The sequence below is a fragment of the Carettochelys insculpta genome, chromosome 1 (assembly GCF_033958435.1).
Source record: "Carettochelys insculpta isolate YL-2023 chromosome 1, ASM3395843v1, whole genome shotgun sequence".
Taxonomy (NCBI): domain Eukaryota; kingdom Metazoa; phylum Chordata; order Testudines; family Carettochelyidae; genus Carettochelys; species Carettochelys insculpta.
The window spans coordinates 133,262,644-133,281,143 of NC_134137.1; the positions used below are offsets into that span (position 1 = coordinate 133,262,644).

Sequence of the window (18,500 nt, forward strand, 5' to 3'; positions counted from 1 at the left end):
TTAATAAAATTGTTGATTAAGACTAACCAAGTGTCCTACTTTTAAAATGACCATCCAAGGCAAATGTAGGTCTGAAACACACAGTGTTAAAAAGTCAGTGAGATAGTGCTTCCTTGACTCATTAAAAATGGGTTACCCTAATTCAATTCCGTTCTAGCACTGGCGGTAATATTTATCAAATTAGCAAATCTAGTTAGTCAGATTTAAGCTTTGAAAGCTAACTGGTACCTTCACAAATTTATAGTATCTGTTCTCATTGATTTTTTACACCAAACCTCTACATACATTTGGTATTCCAATTAAAGGTATTTGGGTTCATCTACTTGTATGATCATCATTAGTCTTCATGTTTGTAAAAACCTATCCATTCTGAACTTAACCCTTCCACTCCTAGAAGTCACCTCAACAGAATGAGAAAGAAGAAAGAGTAGTTAAAATTCAGCAAGATAACAATTACTCTGACTGACCTGTGGGTAGGCAGTGCCCATTCCAGACAGCACAGCAGAAAGAACATCCTTTCCCTTCTCACCAGCCCTGCTGGAGACAGCAAGCTTCAGCAGGTCAACCATGACTCGTGTGTCATCGGGTACTAACAGACTAGTGAACTCGTCCAAGTATTGGGGTTCTGGACCTGATACTTTACTTTGGCTTTCTACATCCTGAAAGAGAAATTGAAGAAATACATAACCAATGAAGAAGATGGGAGAAACATTTTATGTAACAGGCTGAGTTATTTTGCCAAAAAAGCACAACACAGTCACTAACCTGTTACGTAACTTTTGTTCTTTGAGATGTATTGGACATATCCATTCAATTTCAGATGTGTGCATGCCCAACGCACTAGTGTCAGAGACTTTTTTCTCTTGGAGGTACGCATCAGGGAGCCTGCGCACCCACTGTCTCCTAGTACTTCACAATGGCAAAAAGGGTAGAGCTACCGCTCTCCTAGCATCAAATGTCTGGAGTCTCTCCTCATTCTTACGAAAATGAGGATTGGGGAAGAATGCTGATAAGTTTACAGTAAACCCTCGTTTTACACACCTTCAGGTTGCCAGAAACTCACTTTAACAGGAGTTTCACACAACTTAAAGACACACGGCTGTCAGCCTGCCTAGCTTCCCACAGCAGCAGGCAGCTAGGCAGGCTAAGAACCCCTACCCCCCTGTCTTCCCAGAGCAGCACTAGGCACTGCTCTGGGAAGGAAGAGGGAAGACTTTTAGCCCACCTAGCTGCTTGCCACTACAGGCAGCCTGGCGGGCTAAACCGCCCTTCCCAGAGCGGTGCTGCTGTCAAGCTGACAGCAGCACCGCTCTTGGAAGGTAGGAAGAAGGGTTTCAGCCCCGTTAGCTGCCCACTGCTGCAGGCAGCTACAGAGCTAAAACCTCCTTTCCCTCTCAGGATCAGTCCCCCTCACCCCACACAGTCCTGGCTCATCCCCAACTTGCGCACAGGGCTCCCAGCCCCGGCACACTACAGCCCTGCATGGGCTTGGACTCCAGCCCCTCAAGTGGCACACAGGGCTTGGGCTCCAGCCCCCTGCCCATCACCTCCGCAGACCCTGCTCCAACCCCCACACGCCCTGGCTCAGTTCCATCCTCGTGCTGCTATAACCTACCCCAGGCTTAGTCCTGCCTCCCAGCCGCAACCCACCACCCAAACTCACCTAACTTCCCCGAAATTTGAGATACAAGAAGGTTTAATGGAACACAACTCTCACGCATCTTGAGGAACTACTGCATTGCCTGACTGATATGGAAGCAAAAAGCCTCTACAGTGTGCAATTTTGGATGACAGTGAAGATGTACCTTTTCCTAGTAGAAGACTGTCTACAGTGGAGTGCCACTTTTTCCTGACCACAGCTCCCTAACAACCAACCAAAATGGAGCCTCTACTGGATAGCAACAGTAAAAATCTCTCACAGCAAAGTGATATTTTACATGACAAGGCTGTGACACAAGAGACCCAATTTCTGACTCAGATAATGTAACCTAGTCATTCAATGTGGAAGGTGTGATATTTCATGGTGATAGGGAGCAGTGATAAGAGTGAGGAGAGGATGGCACTGGAGAAATTATAGTATACTTTGCCTCTCAAATGCACTGTGTGAAATGGTACCAGAGCACGTGAAATGGTACCAGAGCACCCTGGTACTTGGTACTGAATACTAACAGCCAGCAAGTCTTTGTGGGTGGATGCTGGTATCAGGCATAGTGTTTTTTGAACCACTAGCAAAAAAAAAGGCTCAGTAGATCACCTGCCTTGGCACAGGCCTCAGGTGTTGACAGCACCAGGAGAGTCTTAGTTCTGCTGAGCCAAAGAGGACAGCACTGTTGAAAAAGGTGCTACTTACAGTCCATCTCAACAGTATCTATACCTGAGCGAATGACACCACTTGAGCTTCTACCTTCTCTAGAAACAGAACTGCTTGGCACTATGCACACACTAACTTGCTTCTCAGCTCGACAGGTGAACTCAATCTACTGGACAATGCTGTCTCCCAGGCCAGTCTTAACTAGGGGTGCAATGCTGAACTAAGGTACACAACTCCAGCTATGTGAATAGCATAGCTAGAGTCAACACACTTTAGATCAAGTTACAGTGCCATCTCCACTGTCTGGGGGAGGAGTGCGCCTCAAGGAGAAACTCTCCTATCAACTCCCCTTACGTTTTTCATTCGGGTGGAGTATCGGCATTGATGAGAATGCAAATCAGCAGTAGCTTTAGCATGCCTTTGCTAGACCTCCTAAATTCGTGCCTATGGCACTGATCTCCTCCTTTAGTACTGAAGAAGATAAATGTCAGGACTGCCATGCCAGGAGGAGAATTCCTAACCAAAATAAAGGCACTTACTGCTTACGCCAAGTAGGAAGGTTCTGAAGATGGGGCAGGACTGAGTAAAAAGGAGTTCTAGTACTTTTTAGTTCTCAGTTTCGAGTCCCTTCAAATTTCACACCTGTCCCTGATGTGAGCTTCTGGGAGGTGCCTAGAGTGCAGGCCCCTGACTGTCATCAGCTTCTTGTATACATTGCAAGGTTTAAAGTCTGAGGACTGTGGAATGTCACAGCATCATGCATCAATACTCAGAACCACCAGGAACCAAAATGGATACTAAATACTCCAGTAAAAGAAGAAAAAAAAAAGGGCTGTATAATAAGACGATATAAGTACCAAACACCTAACAACAAAAGACGTAGAAGAAAACACTTGTGGTAGTAAGTTTGCATACCCTGACAACCATCACAGGTGGTAAGAAGGAACAGATGGGAGCTGGTTCTACCTTTGGACCACTGTGCAGCAGAGGACACATAATCCATCCCAATGGACACAATGAAGGGAAAAATCTCAAATTCTAGTTCACTAAGCTAACTTACACCAGCAGCGGAATGGGGATGGGAAAGCATTCCAAGACAAAATTTAAGTTTAATAATGTGACCAAGAGCATCTCTATGCCAGAAGACAAGCACTGCTTAGTATGAAGCAGTGACTGTCAGCTGGTCCAGCCCAACCCAACCCAACCCAGTTTCAGTGTGCCCCAACTCACTATTTTATAATTTATATCTAAAAGGCATCTTGTAAAGTCAGTGAAAAATTAGGAATTCACCTATCATTAATATGCTTGAGTGAGATATACAGAGTCATTGAACAAAGGATAAACACAGATGTGCTGATATTCTGACAAACGTGTTTAAACCCAGCACGTCAGGGGGAGATGATACACAGGTTCTCCTCTCATCCTCAGAGAACAGAATGCAGTTTTGAATGCATTTTCCTTGTAAATTGAGCAAGATGTGACTGAAGATAGAAAAGCACATTTGCATACCAGTCAAACAATCAGCAGGGCAAACAGGGGAAAAGCAATCACTTAACCACAATGGGGAGGGGAGGTGGTAACCCAGGAAGCCTTCCTGCCTCATGAAGCAGCATTCAAGAACTTGGAAAAAGCTACTTTTCAGAGGCTAACTAAACTACAAAGGGAGGGTGGGGGGCACTGAACCATAAAGTTATCCCTCACCTGAGGAGACAAGAAAAACAAGCACTTGGGACTGCGTGGGAAGACTGACTAAGAACTAGTCAACCACTGATGGAAAAGGAAAACGGGAGGAAAGTAACTTGAAAAAAGACTATAGCTTGTTAAGGTTGGTTAGTGACTAATAAGTATTTTTTACTTTCTTTTTGTAACCTTTTCTGTCTTTATCCCTTATACTTGAACTCGCTTAACAATTCTTTATTAATTCAACAAATATTTTACTTTTTTACCTGAAATACCAATCCAGTGTTTTGACTGAAATTAAGTAATTGCTAACTCCAGTCATGATGATATGCTGCTGTTTTTGTCTCTCTAAAGGAGCAGGGACCTTAACAGCTTCTGTTCCTGGAAAGAGTTGGACACTGCAGGAAGATGGTTCTAGGGACATTCAGGACTAAGGGTCGGGGGGAGGGAGAAACTGGACATGAAAATCAAAAAAGGAAAATTAACTGGGCAATGGAAGCTAAAGGTATAACCTCTATGTTCATATTTTCACTGCTGGTGTCAGAGCTGCAAGCCACAGCTGCATAATAATGAAAGCCCCAGAGTTGCAGGGCAGGCAGCCTGGGTTGAAACCCAAAAGGTCAAATAGATAATCTTATTTGCATTTCCGCCCCATTGGCGGAAACGTTTCTCTTTCACCTGAATCTTGTAAATGTAAAGATAATTGCAAGGTCACTAATCTTACAGATATCTCTCTCTCTCTCTCTCTCTCTCTCTCTCTCTCTCTCTCTCTCTCTCTCTCACACACACACACACACACACACACACACACACACACACACACTCACAAGCCTACTTAATTTGTGATAGCACAGAAATTGTGGATCCTGCAATATTTGGCTTCTGTCACTGTTTTGATCATGGGAGCCCCAGGCAGCTGACAGAGGAAAACTGTAGAAAAATAATAATGGATCTTATTACAACAAATAGTAAGGGCCATTATTACTTTTCTGTGACTTTGTATGGCTTGTGTGCAACTCAACTAAAGTTTTTGAACAAATCAACCCATGATTCAAGTAGGGGCTTAATAATAAGCATCTATCAGCTGTATCCAGTTATGACTAGTTAGTAAGAAGTTATGGCAAAATTATAAAGTGTTCAGCTCCTATTTTCTGACAGCCCTAACTAATTAAAAGAGAAAATATGATGACAAACAGAATATCAAGCCACAAAACGACAATACAAAACTGACTGTTGGATCCTTAAAGTCTTACGGAAAAACTAAACTATTTTCTTTCTTGATTTTATGAACTAACACATGCTAGCAAGGTTATGGGGAGAGGCATATTTAGGAATCACTACACCATATGAAAGAGTACTATACCATACTGTATTATACCATAAAAATTACTACCCACATATGTAAACAATACTTTTCCATTCTAAGAAAGGGCTGACTAGAAAAACAAACAGATTTCATTCCAGGGAGGGGGAGGGGAAATCAAGCTTTCAAAAAATGTTTTTCATTCTACAATAGAACTGAAAATAGACCTTTCAAATTTTAGGGTAACGTATGTACGAGACTACCAACCCAGAATAACCAGAAACTCAGTGGTTATGTCTCTCACTGAGGATAGGAGATTCAACTCTGCATAATTTGAGGCTGAGACAAAAGTGGAAGCGTAGACCTACCCTAAATCAATCTAATATACCTCATTTAGGGGCACAAAAAAAGACAACCATGCAAGCAACTCAAATTAGAGTGAGCTAAGAACTGTGCAACTGCACCACGAAGCCACTGCGAGCTCCATGCCAGTCCCAAGCCTGGATGAAGGAGGAGGGTTGGTCAGATGTGTGTCCATGAGCTGACTGTCAAACAACACATATTAAATCTGATGCCAGTACAACCAAATGTTAAAAGATGCCGGCTCGGACATCACCCGGATAAACAAGGTCTGTGATACCAATCGAGCTATCGGGGTTGAGTCGATAAGTTGGCTACCGAAAGAAAATTACAGCTGACACATACGCTATCCATTGGAACATGGAATGTCCGAACACTGTGGGCAACTGGAAAAATAGAGCTGTTTCAGAAGGAGATGGAGAGATACTGATGTGATAGACTTGCACTGGCAGAGATGCATCGGACGGCATCAGGAGAGATATGCAGTTGCAAAGTCATTTGGTCAGGAAACAAAACAAAGCATGAAGCAGGAGTTGGATTCCTTCTTAGCAAAACAGCTAGAAGAGCATTATTAGGATACAAACGCATAAGTGCAAGAATGATGGCAGAGAGATTTGAAGAAAAACCATTCCAAACATCTCAGTCATTCAGGTGTATGCACCCATGTCGGACAATACGGAGGAAGAGACTGGGCTATTCTGTAAAGACTTGACAAAGACAGTGGAGGGGATACCGAAGAAAGATGTGTTCATCATCAGAGGAGACTGGAATGTGAAGGTTGGAACAGATAATGAAGGTTGGGAGAGTGTCATGGGAAGGTTTGGATATGGAGAAAGAAATGAACGAGGTGAGAAACTGCTAGAGTTTGCTGCAGAGCACGATATGGTGATTTCCAACACGAGATTCCAACCAAAAGGACTGTAGGAAGTAGATGTGGCGATCAAATGATGGGAAGTCAAAGAACATGATAGATATGATTTTCATAAGAAGATGGATAACATCAGTACAGCAATGCCGAACTTTCCAAGGAGCGGATATAGACTCAGACTATAGTCTAGTGATGGCAAACATAAAATGTAAGAAAAAGAAAATGAAAAGAAATCAAATCAAAAGAAATCAATCCAAAGAAAATGTAAGACAGTTTAAGAAAAGAAGAGACGTGGCAAGACTACGTGCGGAAGAAACAGGGAATGCATAAAGAACAGCACTCAAAGAAAAGACTAAGAATATCGCCACAAAGAAAGACCTACATAAGAGAGTCACAGGGATAGCCATCGCTAAAGAAGAGGCAATTGAGCAGACTGTTCCAGAAGAAGAAAAGATCAATAAGAAGTGGATTACCCAGGAGACATTGAAGTTGGTTCAAGAGAAGAGAGTGTTGAAGATCAGAAGGGATGCTTCTGAGATGGCAGAACAGCAATATAGGGTGAAATGCAATGAGGTAAGGAAAGCAGCCAGAAAGGATAAGGAGAAATGGTTAGAGGAGCAATGTGAAGATAAAGAGAGGTATTAAGACCAGGGAGCTGGATAAGAAAATTAGGAATATTAATAGGAAATGGAAACCAAAGCAGATGGCGATCAACGATGAGAACGAAGAAGTGCTCATGAATAGGGAGAAGATTGTGCAGTGATGGATGAGATATTGCACTGATCTATACAAAGCACAGTTGGACCCAAGTGTCTCAGAGAGACTGATTGAAGAATTGAAAGAGGTATCTCCCCTGAACATAGAGAGCGAAACCGATATTTCAAAGGAGGAAGTAGAAAAAGTAGTGAAATGATTAAAGAACAACAAGAGCCCTGGAAATGATAAGATCACAGGAGAGATGATCAAATATGGTGGAGAAAGCATGATTCAGGAAATACACCAACTATGTAATATTCCATGGAAAGAAGGGAAGGCACCTAAGGAATGGACAAGATCTGTGCTAGTGAAAATACACAAGAAAGGAAGTACATTGGAGTGCAAGAACTACAGAATGATTACCCTAACGAGTCCTCTAGGCAAGGTGCTGATATTGACTGAGAGTTTAAGATCGCAGACAGAAGAGCATACAGCAGATGAGCAAGCGGGGATCAGAAAAGACAGAAGTACCATACAGCAGATATTGGCAGTAAGACTGATAGCAGAGAAAGCTCGACAAAAGAACAAAATGTATACACTTGCTTTTTCATTTTTCAAAAGGCATTTGACAGTATAGATCAGAAAGTTACTTGGGTGGTGTTAAAGTCATGTGGAGCGGGTAGCAGACTGACACAGTTGTTGAAGGATATCAAATGATAATGCGGAGGCAACGGTGAGAACATGCGGGGAGTTGGGAAGTTGGTTTAAAACGAGTAGAGGTATGAGACAGGGAGATCCAATATCACCAAGTATCTTCATCGCACATCTGAAGAGAGCAATGGACAAGATCAAGGAAGAGGTAGAAGGGATATCTGTGCATGGGAAAGGAATTTACAACTTGAGGTTCACGGATGATATAGTTATCATTGAGGAAGATGAGGAGAAGCTAGCGAAAACAGTGCAGGTGTTAAATGAAGAAGGGAGCAGTACGGACTGATTATGAACATCAATAAAACAAAAACAATGGTATTTGGAGATAAGGAAATAGGAAGGATGATCAGTGTTGATGGTATTGAACTAGCAAATGTAGAGAAGTTCACATATCTGGGGAGCAACGTAACGAATGATCTAGACTATAAGAAGGAAATAGCAACAGCAAGAGGGAGTTTGAAAGTGACGGATAAGATCTGGAAAAGCAGAGCAATTAAGTTTAAGACCAAAGCTGAGCATCTTGAAAACGTGTGTATTCAGCAGCATGTTGTATGGATGTGAGACATGGGTGATAATGAAAGATTGGAAAAGAAAAAATATTGGTGTTTGAAAGGAGCTGTTATAGAAAGATTCTGAGAATAGGATGGATGCAGAAGGTCACCAATGAGGAATTATATAGGAAGATACAGCCGAAAGAGAACCTGCTGCAGAAGGTTATAAAACAGAAGCTACAACAATTTGGACATATTTGCAGAATGAACGATGAACAAAAAAAATCAAGACCCTGGTATTTGGCATAATGGACAGTTCAAATAGGAGAAGCAGACCTCACAGAGAACGGATAGATGACATAGTAGATTGGTGCAGAGCTAGTCTCATCAGACACCAATGGGCGCTGAGCCCACGGTTATTGACAACGAACTGTGCACATCAATACTGTGTTGAGATACGCTTTCTCACTCATAGCTTCCACCTCACTGAGGCTGTGTAATTATGCCAATGGGAGACTGCTTTCCTGTTGGCATATCTTCACTGGTGTGCTGCAGCTATGCTGATGTATCACTTCTAGTGTAGATCTGCACTTAGACTTGGGCCCCCACAAATCCCAGGTAAGTGCTCTCAGCACCAGACCATTACTGATTATTGTGGGACAGGGTCCCCTCTTTCTACTTTTCCTCTGGGTCTCCTACATCAGTGATCTAACTACCAAGCTACTGATTATTCTTGAGTCTCTTTCCCTTACCGGAAATTCCATCCTGATCATGAGACCTTTCCAACTAAATCTTTGTCAAAATAAGATACTTGTACATGAAACATTTCAGCTTTGACAAAAAAGGTGTTTTTATATGAATTTTTTTCAAAAATATTTCAACCACCTCTGTGTAACAATATAAAAATACATTTGCAGTACACAAAATTGACCACGTACACAGAGTTGCATTGCATTCTCAACAAGAAGCAGGACATGTAGTAGTAAGCAGTGAATTCAGAAGTGACTGCAAGCCTGACTTTCCCTGTAAGACAGCATGTATATGGCAGTTGCTGTAGCACTAGAAATCTATTTTTACTCTGATGACATAACCTATCAAATACCAAAACAATACAACTGTTCGGTGGAAATATATAATAAAGCCTATAATCTTAAAAATATTAGAAACATTACTTCTTTGGTTTTGGTCATGGTCTCTGCTATGATGCTGGCAGCTCCAGGATCATCAGTGACTGGAATGAAGGGACGAGAAGAGGCAGCAGTAGCTGAGGGAGTTACAGCAGAGGGTGTCACAGCATCTTCTGAAGAAACAACCTAGTTAAAAACCATAATAGTTAGCCAGATGGCATTACTGCACATGCTAAACAAGCTTAACTAGACTTTAAAAAGAACTCTGAAGACAATTCATGCTCAGACAAGAGATGCCTAAATATAGCAGCATCTCATTCAAGAAATCCAGTTCCTGTATGAACCTTTATATTGCAATGGTGCCCACTGGCGAACTAAGGGCTTGTCTTCTCCACAGCACTGAGTTGACCTAAGTTACGCTGCTTCAGTTACCACATAACCAAATTCAACATAACGTACATCAACTTACTACAGTCCCTACATCGCACTAGGTCGATTGGAGACACGCTCCCATTAGCTTATCTTTACTAGACTCACTAAACAGATGCTGCTACTTCGATAGCAGTACCTCTGATTTAGCTTACAGTGATGACAAGCCCTTAATCAGGGCCCAACTGCACAATCATGCAGTAAGATGACAGTTCTTATCCCAAAGAGAGTATAGTCTATAAAAAGACAAGATGTAACAGGTAGGCAGGGCAAACAACTAGGCCAGCATAGGGAAACAGAGAAGACTATTATTACTCCTTTAGCTCTGAAGTACCCACGTAATATATTTCTATCTGGTTTTCCATCAGCACAACAGAAATAGTGTTACAATTATTTATTGTACTTGAAAAAAAGAGAAGTTACTCACTTGTAGTAACGATGGTTCTTTGAGATGTGTCCCCGTGGGTGCTCCACAGAAGGTGTCGGGCTCGCCCAGCGCCGCAGATCGGCATTCTTCTAGCAGTTTCCACTGGATCACGCATGCGCTGATGCGCGCCACTTCCTTGTGCGCCCTCGGTCATGTGCGCGATCCGGTCCCCGCCAGTTCCTTGACCAACCACCCCGGATACTCCTGAAAAACACCGGACAGAGATCCAAAGCGGGGAGGATGGGCGGGTAGTGGAGCACCCACGGGGACACATCTCGAAGAACCATCGTTACTACAAGTGAGCAACTTCTTTCTTCTTCGAGTGGTCCCTGTGGGTGCTCCACAGTAGGTGACTACCCAGCAGTAACCCCAAGTAAGGAGGTGGGTACTCGATTCATGTGCAGGTTGCCCCCAAGAGGACTGCTGTTGACAGACGGGTATCCTCATCGAACACCCGATGCAGGGCGTAATGCTTGGCGAATGTGTCGTAGGATGACCAAGCCGCTGCTCTGCAAATGTCTTTCAACACGATTCCCTTGAAGAAGGCCGTTGATGCCGCCACCGCTCTGGTGGAGTGAGCCCTGGGCAGGGCTAGCAAAGGGGTCTTTCAAAGCTTGTAGCACAGTTTTATACAGGACACAATGTGCTTTGAAATTCTCTGGGAAGAGAGGCCTTCCCCTTTCAACCTGGGAGCGAGACACACAAGAAGCCTGTCCATTTTCCGGAAGGGCTTAGTTCTGTCTATGTAAAAGGCCAACGCCCTCCTCACATCTAGGAGATGGAGGCGCGCCTCCTTGCTGGAGCTGTGAGGCTTCGGGTAAAACGAGGATAATACTACTGGATCATTAATGTGGAACTCTGAGGAAACTTTCGGAACGAAGGCTAGGTGTAACCGTAAGATCACCGCCTCCTTTGAGAATACTGTGCAGGGCGGTGTTGCCATCACTGCTGCGAGCTCGCTCACCCTGCGGGCTGACGTAATCACAAGAAGGAAGGTCGTTTTCATGGCAAGTAGTCGGAGGGGTACCGCGGCTAATGGTTCGAAGGGTGGTCCCGATAGCGTGCAGAGTAGCAAGCCCAAACTCCACAACAGTGGTAGCGGTTTTCGAGGAGGGTACAGGTTTACCAGCCCCTTCAAGAACCTTGTGACAATAAGATGGGTGAATAAGGTGGGCCCTTCCTCTTTGTGCCGAAAAGCTGATATAGCTGTGAGGTGGACCTTTAGCGAGGATAGAGAGAGCCCGTCTCGTTTGAGGTCCAGCAGGTATTCTAGAATTACAGTTATAGGAACGTCAAGAGAAGCTAACTGTTGGAAGAGCACCAGGTGGTAAAGCGTGTCCATTTCTGTTCGTAAGTCCTCCTGGTGGAGGTCCTTCGGCTACACTCTAAGATTTGCCTTACTCCCTCCTTACATGTGCTCTCTAAGGCGCTGAGCCATGGATTAACCATGCTTGTAGGTGGAGTCCCTGAGGGTGCGGGTGCACTATGGACCCCTGAGCCTGAGTGAGTAAGTCCCGCACTACCAGTAGGGGGAGTGGTGGACGATCCGACATGCGCAGAAGCAGGGGAAACCATTGTTGTCGGTCCCAAGTTGGAACTATGAGTATCATGCGAGCTCTCTCCCTTCTGGCTTTGTGCAGAACCCTGTGGATAAGTGTTGTGGGGGGGAAACGTGTAGAGTAGAGGGCCCTTCCATGAGATCATGAAGGCATCCCCCAGGGATCCCCACCCTATTCCTGCTCTGGAGCAGTACTGAGGGCATTTCTTGTTGCGCTGGGAGGCAAACGAATCGACTTGGGGAAATCCCCAGGTGTGAAATATGCCTCGTAGCAGGTCGGAGCGGATCTGCCATTTGTGTGTGAGTGCAAAGAGCCTGCTTAGTTGATCTGCCTTCACGTTGTGGGTGCCCAGCAAGTACGAGGCTTTCAACGTTGTTGTTGTTGGCAATGCACCAATTCCACAATCGGACTGCTTCTGTGCATAGCGCACAGGACCGTGCCCCTCCTTGTCGACTGAGGTAGAACATGGTGGAGGTATTGTCGGTATTGATCCCGACTACTTTGCCGTGCAGGTATTCTCGAAAATGTCTGCACGCATTGAACACTGCTCTGAGCTCCAGTACGTTTATGTGCAGTGTCTGTTCGATGGGGGACCATAGCCCTTGCGTCACCCTTGCTGCCCATGTACGCTCCCCATCCTATGTGGGAGGCGTCGGCTGTAAGAAAAATGGAAATTTGTGGTTGGTGGAAGCGCACTCCCACTAGCAGGTTCTTGGGATCTGCCCACCATGCTAGTGACTTCCGTACCTCCGTCGTGGGCGATACTACCCTATGGACGGAATGGGCTGCCGGTCTGTAAAACACTCGCCAGCCAATGCTGCAGGTTTCGCATGTGTAATCTGGCATTCTGTACCACAAACGTGGCGGCCGCCATGTTAGGATCAGCACCGCGGGGCTATGCATCATGACTTGCACCAAGGATTTGATGGTGCGAAAGCGGGCGTCGGGCAGGTATACTCTTGATGCGATAGAGTTTATGCGCGCCCCTATGAACTCTATATCTTGCATGGGTTCAGTCTTTGACTTTGCAAGGTTGATAACTATGCCCAGCGAAGTAAACGTGTTCGCGGTGACGCGTATCAGGTGTAGGACCTCTGCCTTTGAGGCCCCTTTCAGTAGGCAGTCGTCCAGATATGGAAAAATAAATACACCCTGCCTGTGCAGGTAAGCTGATACCACTGCCAGGGTTTTGGTAAAACTCTGGATGCCAAGGATAGGCCGAACGGAAGAACCCTGTATTGGAAGTGTTCCCTGCTGACCGTGAAGCAGAGGAAGCGTCTGTGTGCCAGGTGGATTGTTATATGAAAGTAAGCATCTTGTAAGTCGAGGGCTGCAAGCCAGTCTCCATCGTCCAGTGCCGTAAGTATGGAGGCAACTGTAATCATCTGGAAGCGCTGCTTGCGCAAGTATCGGCTGAGGCCCCATAGGTCCAAAATCGGCCTCCAGCCTCCTGTTTTCTTCTCTGTTAGGAAGTAGCGTGAGTAAAAACCTTTCCCTTGGAATTGTTCTGGCACTCTTTCCACCGCCCCTATGAACATGAGGTGATCTACCTCCTGCTTCAGCCTCGCCTCGTGAGAGGGGTCCCTGAGAACAGGCCAGTTGGGAGGTTTCGTTGGTGGTAGTGACTGGAAGGGGATCGTGTAACCCGTGGCTATAATTTCCAGCACCCATTTGTCTGTTGTGATCTTTTGCCATTGGGAGTGGAACGGTTTGAGGTGATGATGGAACATGAGATGAGAGTGGTATTAAGCGATGGTGTTGATAGTGCAGTCCTCGACATACCCGTCAAACTTGCTGCCTCTGGGCTTGCCCCAAGGTTGTGTGACTTTGTTGAGAACACTGTCTGGGGGCCCTGTACTGTTGCTGCTGTTGATGGCGCTCTTGGTCATAGCCTCGCTGATATTGTGCACGTTGTGGTCGGTAAGCGTAGCGCCTTTGCTGAGGATAGAACTCCTTTTTCTTGTATGGAGGAGTGTAGATACCCAAGGTCTTAAGTGTGGCCCTTGAATCTTTGCTAGAGTGGAGGACCAAGTCGGTTGATTCTGCAAACAGCTTTTGCTTGTCGAAGGGAAGATCCGCGATCTTCGCCTGTAGATCTCCGGGGATACCAGACATCTGGAGCCAGGATTCCCCACGCATTACCACTGCTGCAGCTGTTGAGCATGCCGCTGTGTCCGCCACGTCCAGGGCAATCTGAACTCCCGTTCGCGAGGCCACGTAGCCCTCCTAGACAACCGCCTTTAACACTGGCTTCTCGTCCTCTGGGAGGGAATCCATGAGAGAGGCGAGTCTAGAGTAATTGTCAAAGTTATGGTTTGATAAATGTGCCACGTAGTTTGCCATTCTCAATAATAAGGTAGAGGAGGAGGAGGAGACCTTCTTGCTGAACAGCTCTAATTTCTTAGCATCTTTATCTGACCCCCCTGATTTGTACTGAGGCGTCTTCGACCTCTGCTGGGACGATTCGACCACCAAAGAATTGGGCTGTGGGTGGCTAAACAGGAATTCCATGCTCTTGGCTGGGACGAAGTATTTCTTATCTGCCCTTTTATTCGTGGAGGGCTGGAGTCTGCCATATGTTAGTGGCTGACTCGATAATGGCTTCATCCAGTGGGATAGCAATTTTAGATGAAGCTGGGGGTCTCAAATTTTTCAGGAGTTTATGATGCTTCTCCTGTACCTCTGCTATTTGAATGTCCTGCGTGTACACTACTCTTTTGAACAGCTCTTGGAATTGTTTAAGGTCATCTGGAGGGGAGACATCCCTGGGGACAACTGCCTCATCTGGGGAGGATGAGGAGGAACCGCAGGGATAAACCTCCCCCAAGTCCTCTGGCTCCCGAGTTCACTGGTATGCTTGCTCCCTCGTGGGCTGTGAAGGAAAGTCTTGGGACTCTGGACCTAACTCTCCCTGGGACAGCTGCATTCCTCTCCCAGAGCGAGAGTGTACACGGGAGTATTGGCGAGGAGGGGGAGGGGATTTGCCCCTGGATCTAGACCTACTATGTCGGTGTTCGGTATGATGGGGATAGCCATAACAACATGGACAAGGGCCCGGTGATGGAGACTTGGACCACTGAAGCTGGTTTATGATAGTACTCATAGGGATCCATGCCCAAAAAGGGTGAAGGAGGCCTGAGCCAAGGCGAAGGTGGTTGGAGAAACAGAGAGGGAGGTCCGAAATAAGCCAGTGGAGTTGCTGCCCGGCGACGTGGTGTGTGTATCTCGGGGCGGGGGGGGGTGCCTGGGTGATAAGGGCATTGCAGCCCTGTCTGGAGACGGACTGAGGTGCCGGGTTTTGGCTCTGGCTTTCCCCCGCCCCTGCAGGGTGGGTACTGCCCCCTCCCGTGCCAGGGATCTCGGCCCCGCTGTCGGTGCCGCGCGGGTAGCTTCCTCTGGCGCCATTGGGCCCCATGCTGGGTGCCCCTGCGCCATGATAGCTGGTACTGTGTGAGGCGCCGCCGCCGATTCCGGCGCTTGCCGCGCTGGCGTCCACAGCGCCCTCCGTGCCGACTGCTGTATAGTTGGAGGCCCGGCCCCAGCCACGTGCGCAACTGTACTGCTGCTTTCATCAGCCCGCGGCTGAGGGCTCTGCGTTCCGCTCGTCCTGCTCACTGGAACCGCTGGCAAGGATCGAGCCGAGGAGAGTTTCCTCTTCTTTTGCACAGAGGGGTCAAAGACGCCGCCTTCCTTTTCTGTGACCCAGAGGGCCCTTCTGCGTGAGGCTTCTCCGGTGGCTCAGGCTGGAGGGCCTTATCAAAACAAGATCATTTTGAGACTCATCTCTCTATCCTTCCTGGCCCTGGCTGTAAGCTTAGCGCAGTGCGAACACTTCCGGGTAACATGGGAGTCCCCCAGGCAACGAATGCACTCACTATGCCCATCAGAGGCAGGCACAGCCTCGCGGCATGACTCACACTTCTTAAACCCCAAGGTAGCCATTGCGGTGAGTCTTTACTGTTAATAGGGTACTTAGACGCTAATCAGTGCGTTCTACAACCCAAATAACATTCATGGCCTTCAGGGTAGCGGACGGCTTAAACAGCCTTCTTTGTCCGTCCCTCTCCCTTCCATTCCTCTTCTCTCTACTATTTTGTATGCTTTTTTTTTTCCCCACTTTTTTTTTTTTTGTATAATAGTAAAAACAATGAGCTAACAAGTAAAAGAACTATCTTATCTGTCTCAGGCTTTAGAGCCGGAGCGGATTCCATCTGCAGCCGTTGGCGGTTGAGAAGGAACTGGCGGGGACCGGATCGTGCACATGACCGAGGGCGCGCAAGGCAGCAGTGCGCATCGGCGCATGCACAATCCAGTGGAAACTGCTAGAAGAATTCCAATCTGCGGCGCCGGGCAAGCCCGACACCTACTGTGGAGCACCCACGGGGACCACTCGAAGAAGAAAGACTGAATCTTCATCTTGTCTTGTCATTTGTCCTTTTTTAAATCCAATTGATAAATCCAACTCTACTTCTTAAACTGTTTCAATACCTGATTATGAGAATGTCAATATCTTTGCATATTAAACATGGTGAGAAATTATTTTAATATCCTTATATTTTTATCTGATTTGCCAGCTGTGAGTTGATCAATTTAACCACAATTAGCGATTAGTCTTTCCAAATCAGGCAGTTGACAGAGATACTTTACAGCATTCATTTTAGAAGTTTGACAGATGCATGTTACTATCAATAAAAGAAATTTCAATAAAAGAAAATACTTCAATGTTTATTTTATTTCAGCCCTCCAAAATTATTGCTCTTATAGCAAAATTGATTTTGTTTTATTTACGTACTTCTCCTCTCCGGTCCTGCCAGGGATTTGGGCTCAGTCTCTCCTCAGCATCCATTGCTAGCACACACTCCTCTCCATTAGCAGAGCTCCCTGCAGAAGCAGCATCTGGTGGTGGGACCGGGGATGAAGAACAACATTCCACTGGTGCAATCATACTTGCAGGCATCAGCGCTCCAACTACGGCATCTCTAAATCAAAAATGAACAAAACTGTTGAGAACAGACTTATATGAGGTGCACCACATCCTCTCCTTGGAAAAGTGTTATATTGTTCAGCTGAAGTAATACTAAAAGTGTTAAGTTTGAATGTGTGTGGTCTACAGTAGTGACAAGCAACTGCAAATAATGAGGGAGCCGCATGAATACCCTCCATCTCAGTGGGCCACAGCAGCATGCCACCCACTGGAATTCTGCCTGGGTACCTAGCTCCCTACCCCCACCCTCTCCCCCCTGCCCCTCTTGCACACCAGAGCCCCACACTTACCTGCTCCTCCCTTTCCCTCCTGGAACCTTTGCAGCACACCAATTGCCTCATTCGCACTCTGTCCCCACTTCTCTCCCTCCCTCCCAGAGCTGGAACAGTTGCCAACAGTTGATTCGTAGAAGTTCCAGCTCTGGGAGGGAGGGGCAGAGAGAGAGCAGGAATGGAGTACAAATCAGGGGATTCACAAGCTTCAAAACTGCTGGGAGGAAGGGGCAGAACTAAATATGGAGATACACACATCTTACAGAACTGAAAGCGACCTCAGAAGATCAAGGGGTCCAGCCCCCTGCCCTCTTGGCAGGACCAAGCACCATTCCCCCACCTTTTCTCTTTAAACATCTACTTGCCCCAGATCCCTAAATGGCCCCCTCAAGGATTGAACTCAACGCTGGGTTTAGCAGGCAAATGCTCAAAACCCTGAGCTATCCCTCTGGCACCTTGATGGATAAGAGGCTCATGAGGAGACGGGCAGCGAGGTGGTCCATCACAGACAGAACCTCAGTGGGCCACATGCAGCCCATGGGCCACAGATTGCAAGGGAGAAACTGTATGAAGCAGCTTACCATCCATGCTTCCCTCCATAAAATACAAGAATGCTGGCATGCCTACCTGGCATACATAATTTGTAATGCTGTCAATATATGAGATAATGCTTGCTGCTTGGCCAGGTTCCCATCTAGCGATAGAAGGATCTTAGCAAGAGAAGGGCGATTAGGTTTGGAACTGTTTACACCACTGATTTTGTTACTGGCAGCAGAAGAATCCGCATCTGATGGAACACCTGTGAAAGAGAGAGCCAGACATGCTTTTGAAAAAAAGACTATAGTGAACAATAACTGGTTTTGTTTCACACCTGCTTTATGACACTTTTGGAAAAAATTCTTAGCCTGCAATTCCTGTAATACTGATATGAAACCCAACACTGAACCTAGTTCAGCATAAATTTCACATAAAACAGCGTCTAAAACTTACAAAAATAGGAGCACTTCAACACCACTCGTTTGTTTACTGGCTTCCAAAACAAGCTTTATTTGGACAAAAATATTAGCCAATAACTTGAGCATTTATATAGACAGTGTACATCTTTGAAGCTTGGGTATCGATGTAGTCCTGTTCAGGTAAAAAAGATAGCTAATGCATTAACAGAAATTAAGAAGAGCAAAAATATTCTGGTATTTTACATAGAACAATTTTGTTACTCAAATCTCACTAAATCTTGGTTCTGATAAACTGCGAAAGTGCCATCATAGATCGCTACCTCCCT

General features: G+C 45.9%; 1 protein-coding gene across 6 annotated transcripts in view; it reads right to left on the bottom strand.

The window, feature by feature from the left end:
* HERC2 (HECT and RLD domain containing E3 ubiquitin protein ligase 2) overlaps positions 1-18,500 on the bottom strand; it is a 228,751-nt gene that overhangs the window by 57,386 nt on the left and 152,865 nt on the right. For all 6 annotated transcript variants that reach the window (XM_074992048.1, XM_074992040.1, XM_074992033.1 and 3 more), the window contains 4 exons: positions 17,846-18,017; positions 16,755-16,941; positions 9,593-9,733; positions 468-659 (listed from right to left, as the gene is read on the bottom strand). In XM_074992048.1, the coding sequence (XP_074848149.1) occupies positions 468-659; positions 9,593-9,733; positions 16,755-16,941; positions 17,846-18,017 (692 nt within the window). The remainder of the gene's footprint in view (positions 1-467; positions 660-9,592; positions 9,734-16,754; positions 16,942-17,845; positions 18,018-18,500) is intronic.